General features: G+C 54.0%; 1 protein-coding gene across 10 annotated transcripts in view; it reads right to left on the reverse strand.

The window, feature by feature from the left end:
- Positions 1–6,522: 6,522 nt before the first annotated feature.
- CA5A (carbonic anhydrase 5A) overlaps positions 6,523–23,153 on the reverse strand; it is a 58,414-nt gene continuing 41,783 nt past the window's right edge. For 2 of the 10 annotated variants that reach the window (XM_035282162.3, XM_002761249.6), the window contains exons 4-7: positions 21,655–21,750; positions 21,124–21,186; positions 9,322–9,477; positions 6,523–6,767 (exon numbers count right to left, since the gene is read on the reverse strand). In XM_035282162.3, coding sequence (XP_035138053.3) covers positions 6,624–6,767; positions 9,322–9,477; positions 21,124–21,186; positions 21,655–21,750 — 459 coding nt within the window. In that variant the 3' untranslated portion in view covers positions 6,523–6,623. Of the gene's footprint in view, positions 6,768–9,321; positions 9,478–21,123; positions 21,187–21,654; positions 21,751–23,153 lie in introns of those variants that run through there. The other 8 variants (XM_035282161.3, XM_078357963.1, XM_035282164.3 and 5 more) reach the window with 5 other exon arrangements.

The following is a 23,153-nucleotide window of genomic DNA, read 5'->3' on the forward strand; positions in this document are numbered from 1 at the left end:
AGTGGGCTGCCAGGAGAGGGTGGGGATGGGGGTCAGGAGTGTGGATTTTGCCCCAAGGGGGCAATGCTGAGGGGATTTTGCGGGGCATATGGCCCACTCTGAGCTGGCCTGGATCTCCAGAGGGTCAATGGGGAGGACGTGCTGGGGATGGGGGAGGAAGGGGAGGAGGAGGAGGCGGTGGCTGGGAACAGGCAATGCTCCTCACACACGCGCATCTTTATTAAATGAGAAAAGCACATGAAAGCAAAGGGAGGAAGCCTTGAACCTTAAAAGTTGGGCCAGAAATTCTACAACACAATCGTAGCCACCGTCTGATCACAGTGAGAGCCCTGCCTGGAGACCCGCAGACCTTGACCGCGGCCCCTGGGGCCCGAGGGAAGCCTCCTGTTTCTCCACGGCCCCTGGGGTGAGAGGGAAGCCTCCTGTTTGTTTTCTGTCCTGTTGCTTTGAGGGCTGCAGTCGATATCTCTTCCTCTCGGCGCGTTCGCGGTTTCATCTCAGCGTGCCCAGTCTTGGTCGGCTTCCCGGGTGTACCTCCGTGTCTCAGGATAAACATTGGTTTTAAAAATAACTGACAAAGGCCATTTTTCAGGAGACAAAGGTGTTTGTGCACTCAGAGGGCCCCCAGTGTAGATATGGAAAATGGTCAGCCACTCCCTGCTTCTCTGGGTGTCCTGCTGGACATGACCGCAATGTGGGGCTGTAGAACTGGAGCCCAGGGGTGGGAGGGGCCGCTGTCCTGACCCTCTGGTCTCCTGGACCCTCCTCGGTACCCAAGTCCCCATGGAAATGGACGGCGCATGGAGAATGGCTGTATGCTCCTGCCCCCATCCCAAGCTCCAGATTTGGAGACCATCCCCTCCACTGAGCTTGTCACCCCTTCCCCGCCGGAGAAGTGGGCTGTTCTCATAGTGCTGTGGGAAGCCCAGGCGGGTGCCTTCCTCTGGCTGCTGCTTCCATCAGCGTTAACTGCCCGTCATTGTCAGATAGGCTTTCTCCTGGGTTTTAAGGTTCGGGACTTTCTCTCTTCGCTGCATTTTTCCTTGACCCATTGCACAAATCGGCGGAGGCAGGAGTGACATGCTGCCTACCCCTTTGGCCTAGGGGGTCAGCAGCGACTTTCTCAACTTCTCATGTGAGCCCCAGTTTCCTTCTAAAAACCAGGGACGATTTTGTAGAACTTGTCACATCTCCATGGGAGCGCCGTGGCCCCACCCCTGACAACACCATCTGCCACTTTGGCAGCTTCCTAAAACACCATTCCCCAGGGGCTGCAGCGAGCTTGGGAGAGGGCTACACCCTGCATGTCAGCCTGACCCACAGCGGGGCTGGAGCTGCCGAATGTGCACACTTCACCCAGGGCCTGGGTCAGGAGCGGGTGAGGCATCTGCACACCCTGTCCTCCGGTAAACTCTTCTTTTTTTTTTTTTGAGACGGAGTCTCGCTCTTGTTACCCAGGCTGGAGTGCAATGGCGCAATCTTGGCTCACTGCAACCTCCGCCTCCTGGGTTCAGGCAATTCTCCTGCCTCAGCCTCCTGAGTAGCTGGGATTACAGGCACATGCCTCCATGCCCAGCTAATTTTTTGTATTTTTAGTAGAGACAGGGTTACACCATGTTGACCAGGGTGGTCTCGATATCTTGACCTCGTGATTCACCCACCTTGGCCTCCCAAAGTGCTGGGATTACAGGCGTGAGCCACCTCGCCCAGCCTAGTTTGTGTGTATGTGTATGTGTGTGTTTGTGTGTATATATATATATATTTTTTTTTTTGGAGGTGCAGCCTTGGTCTGTGGCCCAGGCTGGAGTGCAGTGGTGCAATCTCAGCTCACTGCAAACTCCGCCTCTCAGGTTCCAGCAATTCTCCTGCCTGAGCCTCCCAAGTAGCTGGGATTACAGACGCACGCCACCCTACCTGGCTACTTTTCGTACTTTTTTTTAGAAGAGACAGAGTTTCACCATGTTGTCCAGGCTGGTCTTGAACTCCTGAACTCAGGTGATCGGTCTCGCCCCTCCAAAGTACTGGGATTACAGAGGAGTGAGCCACTACACCTCCTTTTTTTTATTTTGAACAGTAATTTTGCTCTCGTTGCCCAGGCTGGAGTGCAGTGGCGAGGTCTTGGCTCCCTGCAACCTCTGCCTTTCAGGTTCAAGCAATTCTCCTGCCTCATCTTCCCGAGTTGCTGGGATTACAGGCACCTGTCACCACAGCTGGCTAATTTTTTGTATTTTTAGTAGAGACAGGGTTTCACCATGTTGGGCAGGCTGCTCTTGAATTCCGTGACCTCAGGTGATCCAACCGCCTCAGACTCCCAAAGTGCTGGGATACAGGCCCGAGACCCCTCGCCTGACCTAATCTACTTATTCTTTATCCTCCCAGAATGAAATGGTGTTTACCACCTTGGGAGACATTTTTCTGTGCTTATCTGACCATAAGGTAACATTGGAAGATAACACGATTACGTTGATTGTAAAACTTTCTTCTGGCCGGAAAATTTTTTAATGTTATGAAAAATAAAAATACTGGGATGGGCATGGTGGCGCATCCCTGTAATCCAAGCTACTGCGGAGGCTGAGGTGGGAGGATCGTTTGAACCCGGGAGGTGGAAGTGGCTGTGAGCCGACATTGCACCATTGCACGGCAGACTGGGTGACGGAGCGAGAATCTAAAACAAGAGAAAGAAAAGAAAAGGGAAATACTCTGCTAATTTGGATTTTTTTTCCAAGCAAGTGATAGGTAAAAAGAAAGCCACACTGGCTGAAGAGAAAGAGCACCCGTTGGCTTGTGTCCTTGATCCAGAGCTCAACGATGGCTCTGCGTGTGGCTTTTCTGTCTCCGAGTGTGGCTTTTCTGTCTCCGAGTGTGGCTTTTCTGGCTCCGAGTGTGGCTTTTCTGGCTCTGTGTTTGGCTTTTCTGTCTCTCTTTGCTGATGTCTCTTTCTTGGCAAGCTCATTCCTTTGGTGGAAAGAGAGCTGCCACTTGTGCCAGGACGGCTTCCATAAATCAATGTAACATTTGTTGGGTGTCAGTTACGTGGCAAGCTCTATTCTAGACTCTGGGGACGCAGCCTAGACTGCCTCAGGTCTGACCAGCCTTTGTGCGTGGAGCTCACATTCTGCCGGAAGGAAGCAGACCTTGAATGCATAAACACAGAAGGTCTGGGGTGGAAAGTCACGGGGAGAGGAGAGGGCCGGGAGGGGAAGTCTCTTCAACAGGGGCCATTTGGGCAGAGACCAAGGGAGGCGTGAACCACATGGCTACCTGAGGGCAGAGAGGCAGAGAATTCCAGGCAGAGGCTGGAGGCAGGAGCGGCCTTCCGGGGTCCAAGGGGCAGCCCGAGGGTGAGGTCAGCCAAGTGCAGGGGTGAGGAGAGAGGCTTCGAGGCAAGAGTGGGTAATGGGTCCCCACAAGCTGGTGGGGACTTTGAGACTGCTGCCGGGTTCTGGGCAAAGGGCATTTTTGCGTGGGGATGCGAGGTTTGGCTGGGCTGCCAGAGTTCTCTGAAGTGGTCGTTCCGGTCCTCGCCACCAGGTCCTTGCGTGCCTTCTGGAGGCTTCTCCTGCGGATTTAATTAGCATTTTCCTAATGATTAACACTGTCGAGCGCTTTCCACAGATACACTGGTCTTTGTATACGCTCTTCCACCAGATACCTCCTTCAGTCATTCGCCCATTTTTCTCTTGGGCTATCTGTGGTTTTCTTTCTTTTTTTTTTTTTTTTTTGAGGCGGAGTTTCGCTCTTGTTACCCAGGCTGGAGTGCAATGGCGCGATCTCGGCTCACCGCAACCTCCGCCCCCTGGGTTCAGGCAATTCTCCTGCCTCAGCCTCCTGAGTAGCTGGGACTACAGGCGTGAGCCACCATGCCCCCAGCTAATTTTTGTATTTTTAGTAGAGACCGGGTTTCACCTTGTTGACCAGGATGGTCTCGATCTCTTGACATCGTGATCCACCCGCCTTGGCCTCCCAAAGTGCTGGGATTACAGGCATGTGCCACTGTACCTGGCCTATTTTTGGTTCTTTTGCATTTCCATGCAAATCTAGGATCAAGTTGTTAATTTACACACACACACACACACACACACACACACACACACCCTGATGGGATTTCTACTGGAGTCCATCCAATATATACATCACTTTGGGGAGAACTGGTGCCTTCATAATGGAGAGGGTGCCAGTCTGTGAACATGGTGTAGCTTCTGCTACTCAGAGCTTCTCTCATTTCTGAATGATGCCGTGTTTTGTAGTTTTCACGGTAGAAGTTTTGTATCTCTTTTGTCAGATCTAATTTGATGTTCCGATGCTATTGTTAATGACATATTTCTACATTTTTCATTTTCTCCTTATTACTTGTTCATAGAAGTATTGATTTCTGTATCCTGTCCCTGTGGTTGGTGATCTTGCTAAATTCAGTAATTTATTCCAGTTATTTGTCTGTAGACATTTGAGATTTTCTTTCTTTCTTTTTTTTTTTTTTTGAAACAGAGTCTCGCCCTTTCTCCCAGGCTGGATTGCAGTGGTGTGATCTTGGCTCACTGCCTCCACTTCCCGGGTTCAAACAATTTTCCTGCCTCAGCCTCCCAAGTAGCTGGGATTACTGAGCCATGGCGCCCAGCCCTGACATTTGGGATTTTCTACATACATCATCATGTCATTTTGTCATCATTATTTACATCTGTTGGATGTCCACTGCATACCAGGTAGTAGGCCAGACAGCCTGTGGATAGATCGGGTGGCTGTACCCTGGAGCTTGAGACAACTGCAGGGAGGGAAGGGAGCCAGGAGAGCGCATGGCACAGGCAGGGAAGGGAGCCAGGAGAGCGCATGGCACAGGGAAGGAAGGGAGCCAGGAGAGTGCATGGCACAGGGAGGGAAGGGAGCCAGGAGAGCGCATGGCACAGGGAGGGAAGGGAGCCAGGAGAGCGCATGGCACAGGGAGGGAAGGGCACCAGGAGAGCGCATGGCACAGGGAGGGAAGGGCACCAGGAGAGTGCATGGCACAGGGAGGGAAGGGAGCCAGGAGAGCGCATGGCACAGGGCTTGGTCCCATTGGAGCAGGACAAGTCAGCCATGCAAAGGGAGGCTTGAGGTGAGCTTTTAGCAGGAGAGCTCACTGCAGACACTCAGGGCACAACAGTCTAAGTTAAAGTCAGCGTGGTCAGGAGAGGCGCTGTACCCCGCTAAAAACAATGTTTCCCACCGGCCCAGCTGACAGTGTGGACAATGCTGGGTGGAGCTTTCAGGAAAGGTTCTTCAGGAGCCCAGTTCAGCCTCTGGCCTTCCCATGGTGCAGTGGGAAGGGGGTAGGAAACGCAGTAGAAAGGCATGGTAGTCGAGGGACATTCAACAAAGGTGTTGTGTGGCTTCCCCTGTCTTGGTATTTCCCTGGGGGCACCCTCCGGGCCTCTCACCTCACACTCCACCCCATCCCCAACACCAAGGATCTCTCAGTGCCTGGGATTAGCAGCAAAGAATGGCTCCTAAAGACGCCCTCGTCCTAATCCTCAGATTCTGAAAATATGTGACCTCGTATGACAAAGGGGACTTGCCTTATCATTAAGCCAAGGGTCTTGGGTGGGGAGAGTAGCCTGGATTATCCAGGTGGGTCCAGTGTCATCACAAGAGTTTTTTTTTTTTGAGACAAAGTTTCACTCTTATCACCCAGGCTGAGTGCAACGGCAGGATCTTAGCTCACTGCAGCCTCCGCCTCCTGGGTCTAAGCCATTCTCCTGCCTCAGCCTCCTGAGTAGGTGGGATTACTGGCATGTGCTGCCACGCCAGGCTAATTTTTGTATTTTTAGTAGAGACAGGGTTTCACCATGTTGGCCAGGCTGGTCTTGAACTCCTGACCTCAGGTGATTTTCTGCCCTCCTTGGCCTCCTAAAGTGCTGGGATTACAGGCATGAGCCACTCATGTGCCTGGCCACAAGAGTTCTTTTTTTTTGTTTTTTGAGACGGAGTTTCGCTCTTGTTACCCAGGCTGGAGTGCAATGGCGCGATCTCGGCTCACCGCAACCTCCGCCTCCTGGGTTCAGGCAATTCTCCTGCCTCAGCCTCCCGAGTAGCTGGGATTACAGGCACGCGCCACCAAGCCCAGCTAATTTTTTGTATTTTTAGTAGAGACGGGGTTTCACCATGTTGACCAGGATGGTCTCGATCTCTTGACCTCGTGATCCACCCGCCTCGGCCTCCCAAAGTGCTGGGATTACAGGCGTGAGCCACTGCGCCAGGCCCAAGAGTTCTTATAAGGAGGAAGCAGAAGCTGGAAGGACAAGAAAAAGGATCCTTCCCTCAAGCCTCAGAGAGCAGCAGCCGTGCTGACCTTGGTGTCAGGCTCCCAGCTCCCTGAGCCAGAGGATCAATCTCTGTTACCTGAAGCCACCAAGTTCGTGGTACTTCGTTACAGTGAAGCAAAGCACCCTGCAGTGCCTCGGCTCCCGTGTCACACCCACGTCACTTACATGTGTCTCTTTCACTTGCCGCTGAAAAGCACATGGACTCAAACAGCGATCTCATTCTCTCTTTTTAATTCCAGAAGCCACGTACAATCACACTGTGAAACTTGGGAAGCAACGCGTCCTTCCTTCAAAGTCAGCCCTGTTATTCACGTGGACCTCGTGTCTCTAGGATCTCGTGCCCTCGTTAGTGGCCTGGAAGGAAGCCCGGACCTTCCGGTTCATCAGGGGTTGAAGCGGACGACAGTTGTTCACCATCACCTTCTCCTCTTCACCAAGTGCGGAAAACAGGAGCGTGCGGAACGCGGAGAGCTGGAATAGAGGGCAGCCGGGGTGAGCTTGGTATGGGTGCGGGGTAAGCCAGCCCCCAGGTGTCCCTCAGGCCTCGGGTGGTCCCATCCCATGATGAATCAGGGATGGCCCCAAATGACCAGTAAAATGGTGGAGGTGACCACATGGTGCAAGTGACGGTGTGCAAGGCAAGCATGGCTGCTTCGGCCTGGCTCTCCAGGATCACTTGCTCTGGGGGGAGGCTGGTCGCCATATTGGGAGGGTACTCAACCAGCCCTGAGGAAAGGTCCACGCGGGGAGGAACTGAGGCCCCCAGCCAACTGCCAGCACCAATTTGCCAGCCACTTGGGAGGGCCAACCTTGGGAATGAGTCTTCTAGCCCTAGTGGAGCTTTCAGATAGCTGCGGTCCCAGCTGACATCGGGCTACAACTCCATGAAAGATGGTAAGCCAGAGCCACCCAAATTCCCAAGCCACGGAAACTGTGGGAGATTATAAATGATTTTTGTCGTGGTTGTTGTTTTGAGATGGAGTTTCATGCTTGTTGCCCAGGCTGGAATGCAATGGCAAGATCTCAGCTCACTGCAACCTTGGCCTCCCAGCTTCAAGTGATTCTCCTGCCTAAGCCTCCTGAGTAGCTGGGATTACAGGCACAAGCCACCTCGCCTGGCTAATTTTGTATTTTTAGTAGAGACAGGGTTTCAACATGTTGGACAGGCTGGTCTTGAACTCCCGACCTCAGGTGATCCACCTGCCTCGGCCTCCCAAAGTGCTGGGATTCCAGGCCTGAGCCACTGTGCCCTGCCATGCCCTGCATATTTATATGACATCAGCCACCCTGGCTTAATGCTGTTGACTTTGCTTCTACTTCCCTGCCAGACAGCACTGTGCTGACACGAATGTCCTGTTCCTGTGCTGCCCCTCCACACCTGCCCCCCAGTCTGTCCTGGTGGCACTGACCCGGAATGGGCACTTGTCACATATATGCTTGCCCAGTGGTGTAAGAGCCTTGCTGACAAGGGCCACCTTCAACCAAAGCCTTCCCCATGTCCAGCAGCTGTGGCTGGGAGGCAGGCAGGTATTCCACATCCCATGTCTCCGAGTACAAATTATATCATGCCCTAATTTGTAAATAAGAGAATATTTTCACAGACCCAGGAGACAGAAGGACCCTCGAAGAGCTCACCTGGAGCTGTGAGAAAGAGCTGAGCCAGAGATCTTTGGCGCGTGGGTCCTGGCCCTTAGGGGAATTCCAGGGGAACTGCCGTGACTGCTGAGAAACGTCTGACGGGCGGGGGTGGGGGGTGGGCGGCACACTCGTGGCTCTAAACCACCCTGGACAGACAAAATTCCTACAGACTCTTTTAAGATTTCCAGAAAAAATATAGTATAACTTTTACTTATTTATTTATTTTGAGACAAGAGTCTCACTCTGCCACCCAGGCTGGAGTGCAGGTGAGATCTCAGCTCACCACAACGTCTGCCTTCCAGGTTCAAGTGATTCTCCTGCCTCAGCCTCCCATGTAGCTGGGACTACAGGCGCCTGCCACCACGCTTGGGTAATTTTTGTATTTTTATTGATTGATTGATTTGAGGCGAAGTTTTGCTCTTGTTATCCAGGCTGGAGAGTAATTGCACAATCTCGGCTCACTGCAGCCTCCACCTCCCAGGTTCAAGTGATTATCTTACCCTAGCCTCCCAAATAGCTGAGATTACAGGTGCCCACTAATTTTGTAGTTTTAGTGGAAACGGGATTTCACCATATTGGTCAGGCTGGTCTCAAACCCCTGGCCTCAAGTGACCTGTCCGCCTTGGCATCCTAAAGTGCTGAGATTATAGGCATGAGCCACCATGCCCAACACAATAGTATAACCTTTAAAAATGTGTACAAGTATTATCAACTGATTTTCAAAAAAACAAAACAAAACAAAACCCAGGCATGGTGACTTATGCCTGTAATCCCAGCACTTTGGGAGGCTGAGGTGGGTGGATCACCTGAGACAAGGTTTCACCATATTGGTCAGGCTGGTCTTGAACTCCTGACTTCATGATCCGCCCACCTCAGCCTCCCACAGTGCTGGGATGACAGGCCTGAGCCATCACACCCAGCCTACTTCTCTCTCTTTTTTTTTTTTTTTTACAGCAATTTTACTGGACGATCAAGCACTGACCTAGTTCAACCTCATGTCCTTGGGGCACCTGCTCTGCCTGGAGGCTGAGCCACTGGAGATCAGATAGAGCTGCCACAAAGCCATGTATCAGGGCCTTTCCCCTCCTTCCTGCTCTCTCATATCTCAATGTCGTAAGAGAGCTGTGTTAAGGAACTGCTGGCCAATCTCAGCAAGCTCCGACTTCAGCTGGAAATTTCTTCTTGTGTAAGAACGCCCCAAATGCATGAAAGGAGATCACTTGACAACACTCTTATGCAATATCTTAGTGAAGCTGCCAAGCAGGAGAAACGCCTTCCATGAAGTGCCACCGTGCCAATCACAGGCACAGCTCCATGAAGTGCCACCGTGCCAGTCACGGGCACAGCTCCATGAAGTGCCACCATGCCAGCTACGGGCACAGCTCACCTGGCCTGGGGCCACTTCAACCGGCTCCTTCTGGATGATCCAGGTGACCGACTCGGTCAGTGGCGGGGTGGTGAGGGAGCCTGGGTAGGTCCAGTAATCCCGGCAGGTGGGCAGCAGACTGGACGGGTCGAAGGGGCCCATGGCCGCCCGCGCATCCTGAGAGACCGAGAACCACAGGCTGTGTCAGTTCTCAGGAAGGAAGAGAAACGGCGCGGCATCGTATCTCAGCATGTGAGGCCTTCATGGCACTTGGAAGGAGCGCCTTCCCCCAGATAAGGCCATGAGGCCGCTGCTGTCACGCTTGGGAGCAGTGAGGAGAAAATGTGACCCTTCTACACAGAGCAGGGATTCCTGCCAACTCACACTGGTGGGAAGTACATTGCACCAGCTTACACTGGCGCTTACACTTTTCCCTTTCGAAGTCAATTCTTGACTGGGCGCTGTGGCTCACACCTGTAATCTCAGCACTTTGGGAGGCCAAGGCGAGTGGATTACTTGAGGTCAGGCGTTCGAGACCATCCTGGTCAACATGGTGAAACCCCTGTCTCTACTAAAAATACAATTACCTGGACGTGGTGGTGCGAACCTGTAATTCCACCTACTCAGGAGGCTGAGGCAGGAGAATCACTTGAACCCGGGAGGCAGAGGTTGCAGTGAGGCAGCAGAGTGAGACTCTGCCTCAAATCACAAATAAATAAACAAACAAAGCCATTTGTTTCTGCATACCTTGGCTGCAAAAAAAATTACTTTCTATTGTGATAAATTATACATAACATAAAATTTACCATCTTAAACCATTTTTTGTTTTGAGATGGACTTTCGTTCTCGTTGCCCAGGCTGGAGTGCAATGGTATGATCTCGGCTCACCAAAACCTCCACCTCCCAGGTTCAAGTGATTCTCCTGCCTCAGCCTCCCGAGTAGCTGGGACTAGAGGCAGGAGCCACCACACGCGGCTAATTTTGTATTTTTAGTAGAGACGGGGTTTCTCCATGTTGGCCAAGGCTGGTCTCGAACCCCTGACCTCAGGTGATTCTCCTTGACCTTCCAAAGTGCTGGGATTACAGGTGTGAGCCACCGCGCCCAGCCTCCTAACTCTTTTTTTTTGAGTTGGGGTCTTACCTTGTCACCCAGGCTGGAGTGCAGTGACACCGTCACAGCTCATTGCAGACTCTAATTCCTGGGCCTCCCAAGTAGCTAGGACCCGCGCCAGGGATTACGATTGTTTGTTGCCACAGGGTCTTGCCATCTTGCCCAGGCTGTTCTCCAACTTGTGGGCTCAAGCAATTGCCCCGTCTTAGCCTCTCAGAATATTGGGATTCCAGGCGTGAGCCACCGTGCCCAGCCAGCTCTTCTGGGTCCATGCCCAGAAGTGTGTGATTGCTGAATCACAGGGTAGTTCTATTTATAATTTTTTTTTTTTTTTTTTTTTTAAGACAGAGTCTCGCTCTGTCTTCCAGGCTGGAGGGCAGTGGCAGGATCTCAGCTCATGGTGGCCGGGCCTGGCAGCAATGTAGCCCACCCCATCATCAGCGTCCCCACCCCACTGAGCACAACTCTGCATCTGCCCTGGTCAGCACCGTGGGACAAGAGTCCAGCTGGAAGTGACAGCGTCCCTGCCTCCCTGCGCAGCCACAGCACCTTGACCTCACTTGGGCCTGGCTTTCAGAAGGGGAAGGTGGCGACCCAGATGCCTTGGGCTTGTCTCCTGAGGCCAAGCAGTGAGGGTCAGGGCCGGGAGAGGTGGCTGAGCTACCAGAAGGAAGCCCAGGAGTGTCCACGCTGGCAGACACATGCATCACTTCTGTGTACACATGTTCACATTTGCAATTATCCAGTTAATTTTTTTAAAAACAGCGTTATAAACCGGTTGTGGTGGCTCACATCCGTAATCCCAGCACTTTGAGAGGCCGAGGTGGGAGGATTGCTTGAGGTCAAGAGTTTGAGACCAGCCTGAGCAACATAATAAGACCCTGATTCTACAAACAAAACAAAAAGCAGCCAGGTATGTGCCTCACTCCTGTGGTCCCAGGTACTTGGAAGGCCAAGGTGGGAAGATTGCTTGAGATCAGGAGGTCGAGGCTGCAGTGAACCGTGATCACGCCACCGCATTCTCGCCTGGGTGACCCAGCAACATCCTCTTCTTTTTATTTTTTTGAGACGGAGTTTTGCTCTTGTTGCGGAGGCTGGAGTGCAAAGGCGCGATCTCCGCTCACTGCAACCTCTGCCTCTCAGGTTCAAGAGATTCTCCTGCCTCAGCCTCCCGAGTAGCTGGGATTACAGGCACCCGACACTACGCCCAGCTAATTTTTTGTATTTTTAGTAGAGATGGGGTTTCACCATGATGGCCAGGCCAGTCTTGATCTGCTCTCAGGTGACCTGCCCACCTTGGCCTCCTAAAGTGCTGGGATTACAGGTGTGAGCCAACATACCTGGCCAAGATCTTTTCTTAAAATAAGTAAATAAAAATTAAGGTGAACAATCATATGGTTTTGAGATATTCATGGTTGGGCAGTCATCACCAAAGTCAATTTTAGAACATCTTCGACACCGCAAGGAGGAAACTTGGTACTTTTTAGCTCTCGTCCCCTCCCTGCCCCACTGCTCTGGTCTCTGTGGGTTTTGCGGGACTGAATCATGTAACGTGTGGACATTTGTGTCTGGCGCCTCTCACTCAGCATGGCGTGTTTGAGGCTCACCCACACTGCAGTGTGAGTCAGAGCTGTGTCCTTTCTGACTGCCAAGGAACGTCCATTGCACAGCCAAGCTGGGTTGTGAAGGGGCGGGCTGCTTGTGCACATGGGTGACAGGCGGGTGTGCAGGGAGACATCTGGGTGACAAGCGGGTGTGCAGGGAGACGCTGGTCTCCTCCTGCCTGCCACACATCCCCGCTCCTAGGGCAGTGATGTGCCAGTCGCTTTCTGAGCAACTACTTCTAATTTTCTGAACAACCCTCTGAGAAGTATTTCTAGTTTCCTGATGAAGACAGACAGACAGACAGACAGACAGAGAGACAGACAGGCAGACAGACAGGCAGACAGAGAGACAGACAGACAGACAGACAGACAGAGAGACAGACAGACAGACAGACAGACAGACAGACAGAGAGACAGACAGACAGACAGAGACAGGCAGACAGACAGACAGACAGGCAGACAGGCAGACAGACAGAGAGACAGACAGACAGACAGACAGAGAGACAGACAGACAGACAGACAGACAGGCAGACAGACAGACAGACAGGCAGACAGGCAGACAGACAGGCAGGCAGACAGGCAGGTAGGCAGACAGGCAGGCAGACAGACAGGCAGACAGACAGACAGGCAGACAGGCAGGCAGACAGACAGACAGACAGGCAGGCAGGCAGACAGACAGACAGGCAGACAGACAGACAGGCAGACAGGCAGACAGACAGGCAGACAGACAGACAGACAGGCAGACAGACAGGCAGACAGGCAGACAGACAGGCAGGCAGACAGGCAGGTAGGCAGACAGGCAGGCAGACAGACAGGCAGACAGACAGACAGGCAGACAGGCAGGCAGACAGACAGACAGACAGGCAGGCAGGCAGACAGACAGACAGGCAGACAGACAGACAGGCAGACAGGCAGACAGACAGGCAGGCAGGCAGGCAGACAGACAGACAGGCAGACAGGCAGACAGGCAGGCAGACAGACAGGCAGGCAGACAGGCAGACAGACAGGCAGACAGACAGGCAGGCAGACAGGCAGACAGACAGACAGACAGACAGGCAGACAGACAACTTGCCCAAAGCCACACTGCAAGTCAGGGCCACTGAGGCCTGGCCCGCTCTTCCCAGGGCCACTGAGGCCTGGCCCCCTCCTCCCAGGGCCACTGAGGCCTGGCCCCCCGCTCCTCCCAGGGCCACTGAGGCCTGGCCCCCCCTCCCAGGGCCACTGAGGCCTGGCCCCCTCCTCCCAGGGCCACTGAGGCCTGGGCCTCTCCTCCCAGGGCCACTGAGGCCTGGCCCCCTCCTCCCTGGCCCCCTCCTCCCAGGGCCACTGAGGCCTGGCCCCCTCCTCCCTGGCCCCCCTCCTCCCTGGCCCCCTCCTCCCTGGCCCCCCTCCTCCCTGGCCCCCCTCCTCCCTGGCCTCCTCCTCCCTGGCCCCCCTCCTCCCTGGCCCCCCTCCTCCCTGGCCTCCTCCTCCCTGGCCCCCTCCTCCCTGGCCCCCCCCTCCTCCCAGGCCCCCTCCTCCCTGGCCCCCCCCTCCCAGGGCCACTGAGGCCTGGCCCCCCTCCTCCCAGGGCCACTGAGGCCTGGCCCCCTCCTCCCTGGCCCCCCCCCCAGGGCTGCAGGAATCAGTGAGGGGACTGGCAGGCCCCAGCCACTCCACTGCCTGCAGGTTTCTTGCCAAGGAAGCTTTCTAGCCTGTGTCTAGGGGACAGTACGCCTACGTGTTGCATTGTCATCCCCAGAAGCTCGTGTCCTGTCTCCACGGTGCCTGAGGGCTGGAGCAGCCATGTGGGTACAGAAAGCTGCTCCCCCTTGGGGGCCCTAAAACAAGTCAGGGACCTTCTTTTATGCGTGTGGTAAGCCCAGGCAGCTAGAATGGTGCACTGGTGAGCACGCCGATAAGGCTGGGACCATCACATCCGTTATCTGAGCGTGGATGGACCAGCCACAGGTGGAAAGCGCCACAAGCCTTTGCTGGTGGAAGTGGGTTGCTCCACTTTTCTACTAAGCCTGCCCCACACTGGAAACAGCTCAGGGAGCTTGTGGGGCTCCACACAATTCAGCAAGGCAGAGTACAAACGGTGGGGGAGGCTGGGCGCAATGCCTGACGCCTGTAATCCCAGCACTCTGGGGAGGCGGGCAGATCACCTGAGGTCAGGAGTTCAAGACCAGTCTGGCTAACATGGCGAAACCTGGTCTCTACTAAAAATACAAAAATTAGCCAGGCATGGTGGCGGGGGCCTATAATCCCAGCTACTCGGGAGGCTGAGGCAGGAGAGTCGCTTGACTCCGGGAGGCGGAGGTTACAGTGAGCCGAGATCGCACCAGTGCACTCCAGCTTGTGCGACAGAGCAAGACTCCATCTCAAACAAACAACAACAAGAAAAATTGGGTGAGGAAACAGGGAAACAGATCAGGCAGGGACAGTTGACCCTGAAGGGCACACGAGGGACCGTTTGGGGTGTAGGTGCTGCTCTGTGGGGTTCTGGGCTGGGGGATACACGACTCTATGCATTTTTCAAGACCCATAGAACTGTACACCACAGACAGTGTCTTATGATGTTGCAAATTCTCAAAACAGCCCCGGATGTTGGGGAAGCCAGGATGGAGCCCAGACTGTGGTGAACGAACCTAACTGGATTACAGACGTGGGACAAGCCTCCCAGAGGGGCCGGGGAAGAGAGGAGCAGGCGCAAGAATCGCTGGGCTATAGAGTTCCAGAGCTGCCACAGCCCTCTTGCGCTGAAGCCCCAAACCTTATTCAGTTTTGTTTTTTTGAGACAACGTCTAGCTCTTGTCCCCAACAGGCTGGAGAGCAGTGCCTCGATCTCGGCTCACTGTGACCTCCGCCACCTGGGTTCAAGCGATGCTTCTGCCGCCTCAGCCTCTCAAGTAGCTGGGATTACAGGTGTGCCACTATGCCCAGCTTTTTTTTTTTTTTTTTGAGATGGAGTTTTGCTCTTGTTGCCCAGGCTGGAGTGCAATGGTGAGATCTCGGCTCACCACAACCTCCGCCTCCTGGGTTCAGGCAATTCTCCTGCCTCAGCCTCCCTAGTAGCTGGGACTACAGGCACACGCCACCATGCCCAGTTAATTTTTTGTATTTTTAGTAGAGACGGGGTTTCACCATGTTGACCAGGATGGTCTCGATCTCTTGACCTTGTGATCCACCTGCCTCAGCCTCCCAAAGTGCTGGGATTACAGGCATGAGCCACCGCGCCCGGCCCGAATTTTTATATTTTTTGTAGAGATGGGGTTTCACCATGTTGGTCAGGCTGGTCTTGAACTCCTGACCTCAGGTGATCTACCCACCTCAGCCTCCCAAAGTGCTGGGATTATAGGCGTGAGTCACTGCACCAGCCTTTTTTTTTCCAGATGGTGTTTCGCTCTTGTCACCCAGGCTGGAGTGCACTGGCGCGATCTCAGTTCATTACAACCTCTACCTCCCGGGTTCAAGCAATTCTCCTGCTTCAGCCTCTCAAGTAGCTGGGATTACAGGCAGGCACCACCACGTCCTGCTCATTTTGTGTTTTTAGCAGAGACAGGGTTTCTCCATGTTGGCCAGCCTGGTCTAGAACTCCCGACCTCAGGTAATCCGCTCCCCCAGGTCTCCCAAAGTGCTGGGATTGCAGGCGTGAGCCATCGCACCCGGCCCCTATCTTGTTATTCTTGATTTTGTCTTCTTTTTCTTAAATAGGACCCCACATCTTCAAAGTTTCATGCCCCGCCCAGCCTAACTCCACCCTTGCTTTGGCCTCTCAGAGCCTCAGTTTCCCCAGGTGTGTGCTGGCAGCGTGGTGTCGGTCGCGGCGTCCGTCAGTGCTTGCCACGTGGGCGTGGAGCGTGGTAGATGCTGCTGCCACCGCCACCAAAGCTGGAAGAGCCCCCATGAGGGCACAGAGCTGTTCCGTGGATTCCCTGGACCCGGTGGGCTGTTTCCAACTCAACAAGGCAGCCAGTTCCCCCGTGACTCTTGGGAAGGCAGGGGTCGGGAGGTCCCCAGCAGCCTGAGGAGCGTGCAGCTTGTTCAGGCAACGAGGGCGGGGACCCTCTGGGGCAGTTTTCGCCAAAACTTCGAGCATGCAGAGGGGGTCAAAGGTGAAGCCTCGAGGTCTCCATTCTGGGATTGTCTGCCCGGGGTCACCAGGGCCACACTGGGGCTGTGCCTGCATGCTGGGAGCAGAGTGCACAGTGACACAGGTCGGCACTGGGAGGTGCCCGTGTGGATGGGACGGTGCTGGGGGTGGGGGTGGGGATCCGGGCTTCTGGGTGGCACCTGATGTGGTCTGGGTTACGGCGTGGCCCATGCTTCCCCCTAAGCTGCCAAAAAGCTCAGAAACGTGCGGCAGGAGCTGGAGCGTAGACCTGGGTTCCGACAGCAAGTGGGAGCGGGTGCCATGACGGGAGCTCAGGCTACATGGATCCACTTTCTGGGTTTAAAAGCGGGCTCTTCACCTGCCAGCTGTGTGCCCGGGCAAGTCCTTCTTTGCCTCTCTGAGCTTTGGTTTCCCTGTGTGTGTAGAGATGACTCATAGGCCTACCCCATGGAGTGATGGGAAGTTCCAGTGTGGTCATTTACGTGGAGGGCTGTCGTTTCTTTGCACCCCTACCACTGAGGTGTGATGGTGAAGTCCCCTCCTCCTTAGCCTGGGCAGGTGCTCCCGGCGGGATCGGTGAACAGAAGCAGAAGGGGTGCTTTGTGACACGGGAAGCCGGAGCAGAGAAGGACAGCAAGACCGCCTGGCACCCGGGCTCCGTGGCTCATGCCTGTAATCCCAGCACTTTGGGAGGCTGAGTAGAGTGGATCACCTGAGGCCGGGAGTTCAAGACCAGCCTGACCAACATGGAGAAAACCTGTCTCTACTAAAAATACAAAATTATCTGGATGTGGTGGCGCATGCCTGTAATCCCAGGTTCTCGGGAGGCTGAGGCAGGAGAATGGCTTGAACTCAGGAGGCGGAGGTAGCAGTGAGCTGAGATCGTGCCACTGCACTCCAGCTGAGCAACAAGAGCGAAACTCTGTCTCCAAAAAAAAAAAAAAAAAAAAAATGACCAGCTGGTTCTCTCTTGAAATTCACCCTTGGAGACCTGAGCACTGCAAAGTAGCCAGCTGGGTCCCCAGGGAGCAACCACGGGCGGGATGCCTGGAGGTCCCCTACTGAGTCAGTCCCACAGCAGGACCTAGACCAGTCTGCAACCAGGAGAGGTGGCAGGGACTAAGTGACTGCGGTCCTTCCGGCCCGAGTTCAGGACAGTGTGTTCCTCAGCTGAAGGACACCAGGAAAGCGGCCCAGGAGCTGCAGGCACATCCCTGGGTGAGGACTGCTGAGCCCTTGGGGGTGGGTGGTAGAGCTGGCATTCAAAGCCAAGGCCATCTGCCTTGAGCCTGCAGCCACACAGCCCCGTCCTGCCCTGCACTGCCCTCCACTCAGGAGTTACATTCAACCACACTTCTAGCATTTTCCATCACAAGGCCGTCATTCTAAAGTTTCATGGATCCCCACAGGGTAATAGCTATCTCTGGGAGTCAGGTGATCGAAAGCACCCGAAGCAACAAAAAGCCACCTGAACCTCAGTGATGGGGTGCTGGACTGCATTTTGTGACGGGCAGCAGCGCCTCTGCACTGCCACGGCAGTCGTGGGTGTGTGAGTGCTGGCCACAGCTGGTGCTTGAACCAGACTGCACATTCAACCAAGGACCAGACACGCTCCTTATTCTCTTACACTGTGAGATTGCTGCTCTAGTGTGGAATTGTTTTTAATTGAGACAGAGTTTCGCTCTTGTTACCCAGGCTGGAGTGCAATGGCGCGATCTCGGCTCACTGCAACCTCCGCCTCCTGGGTTCAGGCAATTCTCCTGCCTCAGCCTCCTGAGTAGCTGGGATTACAGGCGCGTGCCACCATGCCCAGCTAATTTTTTTGTATTTTTAGTAGAGATGGGGTTTCACCATGTTGCCCAGGATGGTCTCGATCTCTTGACCTCGTGATCCACCCACCTCGGCCTCCCAAAGTGCTGGGATTACAGGCCTGGAATTTTTTGTTGTTGTTGAGACAGAGTCTTGAGCTGTCGCCCAGGCTGGAGTGCAGGGGTGTGATCTTGGCTCACTGCAACCTCCATCTCCTGGATTCAAGTGATTCTCCTGCCTCAGCCTCCTGAGTAGCTGGGATTACAGACCTTTGCCACCACATCCAGCTAATTTTTGTATTTTTAGCAGAGACAGGGTTTTGCCATGTTGGCCAGGCTGGTCTAGAACTCCTGACTGCAGGTGATCTGCCCGCCTCTGCTTCCCAAAGTCCTGGGATCACAGGTGTGAGCCACTGCGCCCGGGCTACTGTGGATGTTTAACATCTCCATTTCTCAGGCCAGGAAGCCGAGGCTCAGAGGTGCCCAGCTCTGCAGTGGTGGTCAGGGCTCTGGACCTGGGAGGACAACTGCGGGGCTCTCAGATAGACTGTGCTATGGGAGAAGCTCCCAGGAGTCCTACGCTAGGAACCAGACAAGAGAATTGTTCAAGTCTCTTCCCATTCCCTGACACAAGAAGCAAAGACTCTTGCCCCCAACACTGGGCCTTTTATCTCCAAAGGTCTTTTTTTTTTTTTGAGTCTCTCTGTGTCACCCAGGCTGTAGTACAGTGGTGCAGTCTTGGCTCACTGCAACTTCCATCTCCAAGGTTCAGGCAATTCTCCTGCCTCAGCCTCCCAGGCAGCTGGTAGTACAGGCATTCGCCACCACACCCGGCTCATTTTTATAGTTTTAGTAGAGAAGGGCTTTCACTGTGTTGGTCAGGCTGCTCTGGAATCCTGACGTAACGTGGTCCGCCTGCCTTGGCCTCCGAAGTGCTGGGGTTACAGGCGGGAGCCACTGTGCCTACCCTCTTAAGGTCTTTTGAACTTTCAAGAGTCTAACTTGGCCAGGTGCGGTGGCTCATGCCTGCAATCCCAGCACTTTGGGAGGCCAAGGTGGGTAGATCACTTGAGGTCTGGAGTTTGAGACCAGCCTGGCCAATATGGTGAAACCCCATCTCTACTAAAAATACAAAAATGAGCTGGGTGTGGTGGTATGCGCCTGTAATCCCAGCTACTCAGAAGGTTGAGGCAGGAGAATTGCTTGAACCCGGGAGGCGGAGGTTACAGTGAGTCGAGATTGCACCACTGCACTCCAACCTGGGTGACAGAGTGAGACCCAGTCTCAAAAAAAAAAGAGTCTAACTCTGTATTTTTAGGTGTGGAGAGAGGAGCCCCGAGATCAGCATCAGGACCTGATCTGAGACCCTGGCGGCGCTTCCTCCCTCCCCCGGCAGCATTCCTCCCCTCTTTGCCTAGAGAATTCTGACTTACCCCATGGGGAAGAAAAGCTCCAGAACCCGGCTGGGCGCGGTGGCTCACGCCTGTAATCCCAGCACTTTGGGAGGCCGAGGCGGCTGGATCCCGAGCAAGAGATCAAGACCATCTGGTCAACATGGTGAAACCCCGTCTCTACTAAAAATACAAAAATTAGCTGGGCATGGTGGCGCGTGCCTGTAATCCCAGCTACTCGGGAGGCTGAGGCAGGAGAATTGCCTGAACCCAGGAGGCGGAGGTTGCGGTGAGCCGAGATTGCGCCATTGCACTCCAGCCTGGGTAACAAGAGCGAAACTCTGTCTAAAAAAAAAAAAAAGGAAAAGAAAAGTTCCAGAACCTTCTACGGGAGGAACATAGCCCTTGGGTAAAGAGTCCTTCACAGCCAGCTGTTTTCTTTCCCACCAAGAGGTGGGACACCTGGTGTGGGAGGTGGATGCTGGCTGCGAAAACATCCCCGGCCCAGGTTTCCTCTGGCTGGGGAGCAGCGCAGAGGAAGAGGGTGAGGCGTCAGCACTCTCAGAACCACGGCCTTGTGGAGTTCCTGAGCAGGCAGACGGGGCGGCACGGAGTGATCTGGTCCTGGTCCCAGGAGGCCACCCCGAAGCCAGCATCAAGGCGAAGGCCGCGCACAGATCAAACGGCTCCTTGAACCCCGAGGAAGGGCTGGTCCCTGCTCCATCTGGACCAGCCCGCACCATTGTTAGCCCAGGCTGAAGCCTCATCCGTCCCCACATCTGAGGCTCTCGTGGACTCCTTCTGCCCTGGAATTCTTTTGTTTGCGGCTGAACAAATAAACTACATTTCTTTGGAACTTCCCCTTTTCCCTCAAAGCCTTTTCTTTAGCCGATCTTGGAGAAAGGTGACCTTCTTGTCCCTGCCATCTTTTCGAGCTGTGCTTGATGCAGGGAAGCACACAGAGAGCTGAGCAGCTTCCTCTCTGCCCTTGGGCTTAGGTGCTCACAGGGACTGTTTTAGGGACTCTTTAGCTCCTTCCCAAGGAGCGTGCTGGGTGGCGCACGGGTCAGCACTCTTAAATGTTACTAGTTCGGCATTTGTTTCCATCTGTTTTGAAACACTTTATCATTAGTGAATCTCATCACCCAGGGCAGGGCTAACAACTTTATCAGCTAATCAATTTAAAGAAAAATATTAAGTAGGCTGGGTGCGGTGGTTCATGTCTATAATCCCAGCACTTTGGGAGGCCAAGGCAGGAGGATCACCTCAGGTGAGCAGCTTGAGACCAGCCTGGCCAACGTGGTGAAACCCTGTCTCTACTAAAAATACAAAAATTAGCCGGGCATGGTGGTGCACACCTTTAGTCCCAGCTACGCAGGAGGCTGAGGCAGGAGAACTGCATGAACCTAGGAGGCAGAGGCTGCAGTCAGCCAAGACCGTGCCACTGCACTCCGGCCTGGGCGACAGAGGGAGACGCCTCAGAAAAAAAGAAAAATACTAAGTAGTGAGTACTCCCACTGGCAGGCAGATATGTCAAATAAAGAGAATGCTGGCTGCAGAGCTGAATTTTGGGAACTTCCATCAAGCCCAACAGCTGTATTTTATGGAGGAAGAAGCAGGGTCCCAGAGCAGTCGTGACTTTGAAGTCAGAGAGAGTCAGCTGTGGACACACAAGCTCAGCTCCGTGGAATCCCGTTTCCAGAACTGGAATCACAGCCCCTCCGCGGGGCTCTTTCTATTATGCTTGTAAATGAATCGCTTCACCGAACAATTTTGCTTGTCAAATTACGCTGATTTCAAATAGGCAGCTCACCTTATGTTTTATTTCCGGCAAGATGTCCACCAGCCTCTGCAGCGTCTGATGATGGGCCCCGAGCTGCACGGCAGACACGAGGTGTCAGACGAAAAGGCAGTGGGTGGGTGGAAAGCTCGCTCCACTGTCAATATGCCACATTTTAGACGCAATCCTAGGCCACGTGCGGTGGCTCACGCCTGTGATCCCAGCGCTTTGGGAGGTTGAGGCGGGCAGATCATCTAAGGTCAGGAGTTAGAGACTAGCCTGGCCAACATGATGAAACCCAGTCTCAACTAAAAATACAAAAATTAGCTGCGTGTGGTGGCGTGCTCCTATTGTCCCAGCTACTAGGGAGGTTGAGGCAGGAGAGTCACTTGCACCCAGGAGGTGGAGGTTGCAGTGAGCCGAGGCCACACCACTGCGCTCCAGCCTGTGTGACAGAGCGAGACCCTGTCTGGAAAAAAACCAAAAAACAAAACCCAATAGCAATCCTAATGATGGGTCACCATGATTTTCATTAGGCAGTCTACACCCCCAGCAAGCGATTACCTTTAAAAACACGCCTATCACGGCCAAGCCATTCTCTCCCATGACAGCTTCCTTGTAATTTTGGTATTTCACAGAATTCCAGTGAACTAAATGCAGCTGAAACATAGTGGAAAGAGAATTTAACTGATCAGCAAGAGATAAGACAGCCGCTTCCGCTGCTGAATGGCGGGCCTACTGTCCACTTAAGCACAATAACAGATAGCGCGGTTCCAGCCAGATGTGCAAGGGCTCAGCTCCACCAGCACGCCGAGCTCCCAGACACTTGACAGAGCCCAGGGAGAGCCTCCGTCCTCCTGGTGGGGGAAACGGAGGGGACTGTTTTAACTTCATCTTGTAGAAATGGGTGGTGTCATTATTGTCTACCTCTGAGTTATCCTTGGACAAGAATTACCAGATAAAACTTAGGCCTCGGCCAGGCATGGTGGCTCCAAGCTCACCGGGATGGGCACAGCAAGCCCTTGGGCTTCTTCCATAACCCACCCTGGGACCAGGGGCCCTGTGCAGGGCACTGGGGCCAGTGAAAGCCGCACAGCTCCTCCCTGCCAGCAGGCTACATGCTCCCGGGTGCATCTGGGTCAGTGAGGGTGGGTGTGGGCTTTTCCTGCTCACCTATGGCTCACCTGGAATGCCACACCTGAGGCCCCACTGTAGACCCCACCTCCCCACCTCCCCTAACCCCCGCCTCTAGGAAACTGCATACTGCAGCGTGGGCCAGACACTCGGCCAGGCTGGGCGTCCCCAGCCCCTGCTCAGCCCGAGTCAGGGAGGTCCCCGGGTGCCCAAGCTCACTGGCCTCTTTCGGGGTAAATTGCAACAATCTTCTTCCTTTAAAAATATCTGGTACAGGTTCTAAAACGTATGTGGTTAGATGAACAGACGCACGCGGAAGGCTGTTGTCTATTTATACATACGTGCAAAACGGTAACAATAGATCTCACTCGCTATTTATAAAGTGCCCCGAGGTCACCCCTGGGTGTGCGATTACACACGGTTTTCGTTTTGGTTTGGGTGGACTCTAGCTCCACAGCTTTACTGTCACAACAATAACGAAAAGTTTAAAAAACAGAAACGGTCCTCAACTTGAAAAAAAAGGGTCGAAAGGTCAGGTGGGCGGGCGGGTGAGCAGAGGTGTGAGGAAGCGAACGCGGCAGAGACGATCCACACAGGGCTGAGACGGCAAACTTGTGGGTTCCTCTCACACATTTTTTTTTTTTTGAGACAGAGTCTCCCTGTGTCTCCAGACTGGAGGGCAGCGGCGCAATCTCGGCTCACCGCAACCTCTGCCTCCCGGGTTCATTTGCTTCTCCTGCCTCAGCCTCCAAAGTAGCTGGGATTACAGGTGCCTGCCATTAGGCCTGGATAAGTTTTGTATTTTTAGTAGACATGGGGTTTTTCCATGTTGGTCAGGGTGGTCTCGAACTCCTGACCTCAGGTGATCCGCCCACCTCGGCCTCCCAAAGTGCTGGGATCACAGGTGTGGCCACCGCACCTGGCTCTCG

Source organism: Callithrix jacchus, chromosome 20 (genome assembly GCF_049354715.1).
Source record: "Callithrix jacchus isolate 240 chromosome 20, calJac240_pri, whole genome shotgun sequence".
NCBI lineage: Eukaryota > Metazoa > Chordata > Mammalia > Primates > Cebidae > Callithrix > Callithrix jacchus.